Source organism: Vombatus ursinus, unplaced genomic scaffold (genome assembly GCF_900497805.2).
Source record: "Vombatus ursinus unplaced genomic scaffold, bare-nosed wombat genome assembly UNPS02014798.1, whole genome shotgun sequence".
Classification (NCBI taxonomy): domain Eukaryota; kingdom Metazoa; phylum Chordata; class Mammalia; order Diprotodontia; family Vombatidae; genus Vombatus; species Vombatus ursinus.
The window spans coordinates 38,538,817-38,548,816 of record NW_020954576.1 but is presented as its reverse complement, the minus strand read 5'-3'; the positions used below and the strand labels follow the sequence as shown (position 1 = coordinate 38,548,816).

The window sequence follows — 10,000 nt, the reverse complement described above, 5'->3', positions numbered from 1 at the left end:
TCTACACTTTGATTTAAAATGCTGTGGGACTGAAGTCACTCCCATCAAAGATGTGTTTTCTAATATTCTGTGAGTATATGCTTCCTCTCACCTATCCTGCCCCCATTTTGCAGGCATTGAAACATACACATTAAAGGAGGAGGGAGAGTGGGCAGGGAAAGGAGAGAAGCTTAAACATGTTTCAAATGCTTTTAAAAATAAAAGTGGAAAATGGCAATGTTCTTATCCTTTTCAACATTTTAAATTTAACAGTTCAACAGATGCATTACCTCTCAGCTCATCAAGTGGTTTAGCAATTTCCGTGAGTTTTACTACATTCAGATGGAGAAGTATGCACGTCAAGCCATCAACGATGGGGTCACAAGTACTGAAGAGCTGTCTATAACCAGAGACTGTGAGCTATATCGTGCTCTGAACATGCACTACAATAAGGCAAATGACTTTGAGGTAGGAACTGATCTTTTTTTTTGTGGTCTTCTCTCTCTTTAAATACAAACAATCCAACAAAAATCCCTCCATTTATTTTGTCATTTTTTTTCTCTGCTAAGCATTCCCGTCAACCTGACAGGGTACAGCTACAAGTCTCTGACATTGAGGAAGGTCAGGTGGGTCTTCAACGAACCCAGAAGAATTGGTGTTCTCCATTTCCTCTCTGTCCCCCTGCTTAGATTACTTACTTTCAGGATCATAGAGCTAGAAAGGCCCTCAGATGCCATCTAATCCAATTTCCTCATTTTAAAGAGGAGGAAATTCAGGTTAGGAAATCTGACAAAGAACATATAGGATTTGAACACAGGTCTTCTTATTCCAAAGCCAGTGCAAGTCCTATATGAGATCTGTGCAAAAGAGATCGGGAGAACTGAAGGAGAATGGTGGCAGGGGCAATAGAGACAGTCCGGAGTTTCTCCTCCCAGAGTAAGGCTCCATCATCTACATTTTTGTCCTAGGAGGATGTAAGCTCCTTGAAGGTGGAGGTTGTTTTTGGTTTGGTTGGTTTGAGTATTTCTATCCCTAGCACCTAGAACAGTGCCTGGCACCTAGCAGGCACTTGACAATTTTCCCTGGTAAGGGAGGAGAAGGGCAACTGTCAGGAAGAACAATTCCCTGAGGGTTTCTAAAACTTGAAAGTTTTCTCACTTATGGACAGATTGATACCCAATGGTGCTATGGATAGCTATTTTCTCAGTTTCACAGTTCCATTAGAATGCTATCCAACCAGGTATTTTTGTTTGTTTGTTTGTTTTGGAGGATATATTTTGTTGTTGTTATTGTTGTTTTCTAAAGAAACCAAAATAAGGGAAGAACTCATGATTTTAATGTGCACATCTTTAAGCATTATAAAGATGTGTATGTGATATATATATCTATGTGTACATTGTGTTGCTTAGATGATGCTTATGTGTACTAATGGCTTTGCACTCAGGACACAAACAGTGGTCATAAAAAAACATTTACCTGAAAAAGGTTTGTGGCTTTGACTGTGATACTTGTTTACTGGCTGCTGTGGTGGTTCACCAGATAGTTATTGTTAGCATGATGGCCTTCTGTGATACAACCCACGATCTTCTCTTAATGCTGATAATGACATTTGTCTTGGTTCTGCCAATTAAGGGAATAAGAACGTGGGGATAGGGGGTGGAGCAGGAGTTTTGTAGTTTCTGTACCCTAGTGATGAAATAGAGGGGCTGGTGTGGATGGTGGATGGTGTGGACCAGCCTGTAACTCTTGGCTAGATGCCATGCTACCCTGAAGGCTAGAGTGTTCTTTTTTGGGCCACATTCCATAACTTGGTGTTCATATTCCCATGCAGATAGACACCCATTAATGCCTAGAGGAACTCTTAACTTTGGAAGAGAAAGGGGCAACTGAATCCAGGCCTAGCAATAATGGCATTTGATTCAGGCTGCTCTCTCTGCTTCCCTCTTCCTCTGGCCTTCCTCCTACCATTTTTGGCAGGAATTGATTACTTATGGACCAAGGTGACGTGGTGTATTGTAAAGAACAGAATGTGGAAGTCTGAGAGTCGGGAAGTTAATTCTTTTTTCCTTGAAAGATCGAATAGTTACACTGTAAACTCCAGTTTGTATTTGCTATCCAAGATAAATATATATTTCATGCCAAATGCAATGTAAATGAACTTTTTCATTTGCTGAACTCATTAAAAATGAGGACCTTTCCAGTCATATAATGTCATCTTAAAGTTTCCATTTTAACTGTTTTGGTTGTATCCATGTGTGATACTAATGGACTTTTTTCCTAATAAAGAAGAAAGCTTCAAAAAAAAAAAACCTAATAGTCAAGCTAATATTCAAGCTGTTTATTCTAACAGGGATATCTTTATTCTATCATTTAAATTATATAAGATACTACCTTTTAAAGTTATCAGTTTTAAAAATAAATCACCTATTATTATAACTTCATTAAAAAAAAAAACTGAACTCAGCTCCAGCGTGATGAACTTGGATAGCTCCAATCTGATGATACTGTTCATTTTTTGTCTCTTCTCTAATTATTCCATTTTCCTCTGCCTAAAGAGGTGTGTGCTTCTCTTTGGTGCTACAATCATGATTTACAATTAATGTTGTGTGAGGTATTCTACCAGCAGCATCTATCAAGTTTTATGAAAGACTTACCCAGAACCTGTGTGGTGACTTCTGAATTTTTTGTCTGACATAACTTAAATGAGCATATCATTAATAGATATCTGGAAGTTTATAGTATAGTCTAAACTTTACCTGACTGGTGTTCAACTTCTACTCACAATTCAAGAGGCCAAGAAAATCAGAGTAGATTTTAGTGAAAATGGTATCCAGTCACCTGAACATTTGTCTTATTCAACATTGTCCAAGTTCTTTCCCCTCATACTGATCTATGTTGATCTTTTTATGTTCAAAGCCTAATATTTTTCTCTTTTTCATGATTTGGTCTCATCTACTACTCTCTTAGCTATCTCTTCTTTCTTCAATTCAATGTGGAATGTGACTAATTTTTTTTGGGGGGGGGATTAAGTGCATAAAGCATGGGACTTAGGTAGGAATTTTGTTACTTATTATTTGAATGTGGGCAAGTTATCAAATCTCTAAGTGCCTGTTCCTCCTCCTCCTCCCCCTAAGAATATTTTCATTTTACATATGAGAATCAGTGAGAAAGCATCTTGGAGGAAAAGGGCTTATAGCATGGCTCTGAAGCAGGAACATGGATTCACCACCCCCCCCCCCACCCCTGAACAATTTGAATAATATTAAGTACTTTTGAGTCAAGTTCTTGGCATGTACTAATAAAAGCCTCAGATAAGGTTATCCCTTCTTTCCATGCCTTTGTGCATGGATGTCTGTGCTTAAGTAAGATCCTTAACAAGCCACCAGCCTTATCATTTTAGCTTTACCAGTATGGCCTTGTGGCTGGGAGCCAGCAATGAATATAGCACCTCTAGCTGAATACAATACATTTTTATGTGCTGATTTGTTTCCATATTTCTGTTTCCTCTTTTAAGATCAACTGAAATGGGGCAAATATTTTGAGTAGAACTAGGAGAATAGGGTAGCAAGTGGGGAAAGAATTATCCATATTTTCTCTTTTATTTTCTTGATTAGAGGTGGTAGACAGAGGTCCTTTTGGACCATGACCGCATGACTCCAAAACAGCCAATCAAGCCAAACAATAACAAATAAAACATTCCCACACTCAATTATTTGGTGTCTCTACAGACAATAAAAGGAAATCTCTTCAGCACTAAAATTTTCATTTTTCAACTGGTTGTTTTGACATTGTATAAACATAGCATCAGGCAAAACTAGTTGCAAGGACTCTTGAGAAATCCCAAGGGCGGTTTTGACAGTTCTATCCTTCTCCACCAGATCTATCATTTTCTTTTCTACCCTTCTCCATCAGATGCATGATTTTCTTTTCTACTATTTCCATTCAAATCTACTATCATCTTTTCTACCATCTTCCCATAAGATGCATTGTTTCTCTTCTCTTCCCTCTTTCTTTTCTCTTCTTCCATTCTTGCATTTCCTCTCCTTTTTTCTCTCTCCATGCCTATGACTTACAATTGCCAAAAGTGCTAATATCCACTCTAACACCCAACTGTAATGACCACAAGGGCAGAGAGGTTGCTGACTCCTGACCTAAGGGAAAAGAGAACAGAGGGAGAAGTTTTGTGACAAGCAAAAAGGAAGATTGGCTGGCTTGGATGTTTCAAGGCCCATGTAACACTGAGGTATCTAAGTGACACAGAAGCTTACACCAGCTTATGAATTTGTCAAGGGTTCTAGGCCCAACTTCAGAATTAGGATGATGAGAGCTGGAGAAGACTCAAGGGCCAATGGTAGAAGATCCTAAAGGGAAATATAGAATGAGATTTATTTCACCGAAGAAGGGAAAATATTGTCTCAATTGTATGGGGAGGTGGGTACAACAGAGCAGTATTTAGCAACAAGATATAAATGTTCTTCTTCTACACACCACAAATTAACTTCTCTAGGTGCTATGGTTGACACTTGCTTTGTACTCATTCCCCATGGAAGGGCTTCTGGAAATTTTTCATGGGCCAGGGCAAAAAGGAGGTTTGAAATCCTTTTAAAAACCTGTAACTCTGCTGGCTTTAGGAGCTGTGTCTGCTGCTAGGTTTTACTTACTACTTCATCTAGGTCTGGTTTTGCCTTGTTTTGTTTTCCTATTCTATGGACCCAAAGCCATCTTAGCCACGAGATCTGTCCAAAGGTTCCTTTGTGTCTTTCACAAGGGACTCAATCAATTTAACTAATTTGTGAATCCCACAAGATTTCCTTGCTGAAATGAATGCGAGTTTTACCAGTTAGGAAAGGAGATGACCCATTTATCAGGGCTCTAGGATCACAGATCTAGAACTGGGGGGGACTTTGGTAACTATCTAGTCTAACCCCCTTATTTTACAGATGCAACAACCAAGACCCAGAGATGTTTAGCAACTAGCTCAAGGTCACCAGCGTAGTGAGTAATAGAGCTGGGATCAGATCCTATTTTCCACATTCATTCAGAACTCTTTCTACTATATTATGCTGCCTCCTTTCACCATCCTACCTATTTTTTTCATCCCACTATGGTAGATTTTGGAAGTTTGGTTTGGTGAGTGAGAGTTTAGAGAAGGTATAACTAACCCATCACCAAATGATTTGAGATTCAGCAGACATAAATTATAGGGAGTGAAGACAATGGATATTTCCATTATGGTAACTTAAGGATTTTCTCTCATTGTTGGGTCTGTGGTAAGGCCTTGATGACTAGTGATGAAGCTTAGAGTAGAAAGGAAGAAGAACTCAGCTCATGGGCCTTGCAACCCCCCCCAGCAAACCAATCATTTGTCTTCATGTGAGTTTGCAGCTCTTGGAGCTGCTGAGTAAGAATGAATAACCATTTCTGCCCTCATTCACTACAGACCATGGGGTTTTGGGTGGGAGCCATGGGAATGAAAGAGAAGGAGAATTTCATCCCTCCATACCACTGTCTCACCCTGTAAATGTTCAGCCATGGCCACCTGTACATTTGACATTTTTCTGGGTGTCTGTTGGCAAGCAGGTTACCTCCACAGATCGTTGAACATTTTCCTGCCTCCCATTTGGACTTAGCCAGGGCTGACTTCCTGTGATTCGTCAAGAGGGAATTTTCAAAAAGTAACTCCTACTATCCCCTCACTCTACCACCCCCAAGCAAAACGAAACCAAACAAAATTGATGTTTGCCATTTGGGAGAATAGCAAGTGCATTTGGAAAACTTTCACCCATATCATCATCTCTTTAAAGAAAAATGAGGACAGGTGGGTTTGGGAAGAGCACCTCTCCTCTCCAAAGGGCTATTTAATGTGAATTATCATTTGGAAAGCTAGTACATGGATATACTTTTACTGCGGACAGACTCAGTCTTTTGGCCTAGAAGCTATCAACTCATTTGAGCAATCACAATCCATGTTTAGTGGGTAGTGAGAAAGAGAAGATGTCCTTCTCTTTTTTTCTTTGCCAGTTCTACCAGTGACAAGCCAAATGGGTTCTTTAAGGAACAAATCCTTTGCCAGTTCTACTCCTCCCCATCCCTTCACCCCCCCCTTTATATATGTAGGTATGTATGTATATATACACATATATATCATACAAGTGAGTATGTGCATCACTCTCTGGGGATATACTTCTGTTACAGAATTGCTTCCCAGGATTAGAAGAACACTCTAAAGGGACCGAGTTTCAAGTTGGGAGGGGGCGAAGGGACGTTCAGCTTCTAAATGAGGCCTCATTTTTTACATTTCTGTCCTTTCAGTATTCAAGGTGTTCATCAATATAATGAAGTAGGCCCATTGATTTATCATCTGTTTGGTCATGTCATTACATTTTTAGCTCCTTGTGTCTTTTTGTCATTGGGTTACATTCAAGCACAGTAAAGACCAACTTTGAAACCTCCTTACTCAACAGCTTTATTAGTTATAGCATTCGACGACCTTTCTCAACATTCTTAAAGAAAAAGATAGAGTGTAATGTCGCTTTGCTTTGCTTATTGTTCTTTGTTGGGGTGAACAAAGCATTTTCGACAGTGGCTATAGCACATAATTATACAGCTTTCAATAGCAGTGTCTTGGCACATATCAAAGTTCAGAAGAGCCTTTAGAAAAAAAAAGCTGTTTTGTGGCAGCCTGGGGAGGGTCTCATCTTTCCTTCAGAAAATAGTTCAAGGCTCTTCTGTCAAGCTTTCCTACTTAGAGCTTTTTCTCCTCCTGCTTCATAAAGTTTAAAGGGGATTCAGTGGAGTTCTATGATCTATTTCCTTTGAAAGATTGTTCCTCTGCACAGAGAAGTCCTTTGACTTCAAGAGTTCACAGATTCATGTCTTTAGGTATCATATGTCTGACCTTATCAGTTACTCTATTTAATGTAGGAGAAAAAGTCTCAACTCTTTGTGTTTGTCTGTTTTGCCTCTGTGAAATGATTTGGTGAAAAGACCATCCTTTTTAACACACCACTGAGAGGCCGTTTCTGACTGTAACCTACCCTGTGGCTCTGCTCTCTTTAAAAAAAAAATTGTCCTTGTGTTTTGTGTATGGATAATTTCACAGTGAGAATAGAATTATACAAGGACAGGCGCACACACACAAAAAAATCTTTTGCTCTCCCCCTTACCTCCCTCCCCCTATCCCACCCCAAATGGTCTATTGGCTATTTTGGTGGCTGTACCCCAACAGGCAAAGCCATTTAACAAACACGGAGATAGCGGCTGGAGTGCTGGGACAGCAGTAGGTTTTTCCCTTGCTTCGACCTACCCCTAAGGCCTTCATAATTAATTGTCCTTCAGAGATGAGGAAAGTTCAGAGACAGTGTGTGTAGCGATGTCTATTGTCTGACATTCAGCTCTCCTTCCCTCCGCTCTTTTTCTTCATTCCACAAAGGGTTATCAATAGGAGTGAGAGAGCAAGCTCTCTTCTATAACAGCTGCTGGTGGTGGTTGTAGCTTTCAGGGGGATGTTATCATTGTACTCAGCCCATCTATGGATTAAATGGAAACTTCTAACAGCCTTTTTTCAGACTTGCATGTTTATTTCATCTAGATTAAACAGAATTGTTTAGCTAACTAAAACCTGTTCAAAGCTGGCATTTTTTTCCTTCAGATGGCAGCAAAAAAATTTTTTTCATCAGCCTTCTCTTTCTTGCTTTTTTTAACCATAACTTTCTTTTGTGAGGCATATGGCAGAAAGGTTAATGAACATATATTCATTTCTCTCCAACACGTTCTATCAACTTTGAAAAGCAGCCTTCATTTTAGCAAATATTGTCTATTTCACATGGAAGCTATGATTTCTGAAAACAGATTATTGTGGTAGAGAATCCTTTTGTTTCACCTTCAGTGAATGGTTTCAGGCAATCTTTACCGCTAATTTTTTTTAACATGACATAAAACAAAAACAACACTATCTTCATCTTCTTCTTCTTCTTCTTCTTCTTCTTCTTCTTCTTCTTCTTCTTCTTCTTCTTCTTCTTCTTCTTCTTTTGGACTAAAACACTGAACAAAGATGTGCAGCACATTTGAGAAGTGTAGGGAAAAGACTGTCTATTAATGATCATTATGTTACCGTTCCTGCTAAATAGGGTGAAGCCAAGGAAAACAAACATAATCACTCTTCTGTGGTGCAGTTGAACTAGTAAATTAGAGAGGTATAAGTTTTTTTTTTTAACCATGTTATACTTCAGTACTAGAGGGAGTATTCAGGGCATTTTTTAAAAATTAAATATAAAAATCTACTTCCTGGAATTTTCTTTTCAGTGGAAGAAGATCTGAAGCATGGCCATTTTTTTTTTGTCCCAGTTAAGTTACTCTTCAGGTTGTTTCACCATAGACCTTCCTGTATTTAAGGAGAACTTGTCTATGAAACAGACACAACTCATAAAGTCACACCAAAAAGGGAGTCATAAAAAATTCAAATTATTCTTATGAATCTTTCATTAGAAGCAATGAAAAGGGACAGTGATATAGCCAAGTCCTTTGTGTGAGAAGCTCTTCTTGGGGTTTACTTATCATTGTTCTTTCAGTCCCCAAGCAGACTTTCACTTTAAACCTGACAAAAGTCACCTAAAAGCCAGACAGCTGTACTGACACAAATACCTACCTTACCAAGAGAGCCACTGCCAAGTGGTTAGAGATACTTAGGGACGTTGAAATAAGGTTTGATTTTTTTTGTTTTCCTTGTACCATTCCCCCCTCCTTTTTTTAATACTAATTTTGGGTTGCCATCTTATTAATAATTTATAATACTCCCATTCCCCCCAAAAAATCTTTCTAGCATTTACCAAGTCGTGTGGAAATTGTCAACTCTTGCAGAGTTTGATATGTTAGAAGTTGACAGAAGTTTGGGGACCCTTTGGGATACCAGATTCTCTTCCTTCTCATTTCTGTGGTCTTGTTCCTCTCTTTGCTGCTCTTTCCACTCACACAAATCCTTCTCAGGCCTTTCAGATTTCTGTTTCCACTTCAGACCATCTTCAACAAGAACAGGAGGAATAGAGTAAAGGCTTCTAAGGGAGGAGAAAAAAGCACCCACTTTTCCAAGAGTCATCACCTTAAGGTTCAAGGGCAGGGGAACTCACTGCACCCAATTTCCCCAGGATCCCAGGACTGAGTGGCAGCAGTCATGAGGGATGCTTAGTCTTTCCTGTGTGTTTATTACAGGCCTCTAAAGACTCTTATTTATTCTCTCCCATGTCACCTTGTGTACAGTCTGGTCTGTGACACTGATGGTGATTATGTCATTATTTTGCTCTGGGGGCTTTGGCACATCTGCAGAGCTGATGCACATCTTCTTTGTTACGCTGGCATACGTCCCATATCGCAAATGCTTCATTAGCCTTCCTGCCTGCCTGCCTCCTTGCCAGACGGGAGGGCCCAAATCCAGCCTTCTTTTCGCTTCGTTCTTTTGTGTGGTTTATGATCATCTCTTCATCTTCATGGCTCTTCCCCATTTTCCTCGACTTTTGAACTCCAGATGTCCTGGGCTTTTTTTGCCCAAATCACTCCAAAGTCCACAATGAGAAACAAGGTGACTCTTCACCCTTCCTAAGCCATCTGACCCCTCATGACCTCTCCCACTTTTTCACTTCTCAAATGAATAGTGACTTTGAATAGGCCCCCCACGATGACAGTTAGCATTTTCTAACTTGCAATTTTAAAAGGTACCAAGGAGTTGCTTACAGTTTATGATGGCTAGCAGAAACAGATTCAACGGTTATTAGATATTGCTTATTGTATGCTTTCTTTATCCTACTCTCTTCACCCTACCCCAATTCGCTCTCCCTGGTTCTTTTATTTTTTCCACACAGTGCTACATTTTACCAAAGGGTTTTCAAAAAGATGCTTTGAATGTGAGCACATTAAATTTTCTTCATGCCTCACTATGCAGGTTGTACTGGATTGAAGTCTCCCCTTCTCTGAATGGAAACTACACACACACACACACACACACACACACACACACACACACACACAC

At 39.5% G+C, this 10,000-nt stretch overlaps 1 protein-coding gene across 3 annotated transcripts in view; it reads left to right on the top strand.

The window, feature by feature from the left end:
• PROX1 (prospero homeobox 1) overlaps positions 1-10,000 on the top strand; it is a 54,321-nt gene that overhangs the window by 23,743 nt on the left and 20,578 nt on the right. For all 3 annotated transcript variants that reach the window (XM_027871790.1, XM_027871791.1, XM_027871789.1), the window contains one exon: positions 253-447. In XM_027871790.1, coding sequence (XP_027727591.1) covers positions 253-447 — 195 coding nt within the window. The remainder of the gene's footprint in view (positions 1-252; positions 448-10,000) is intronic.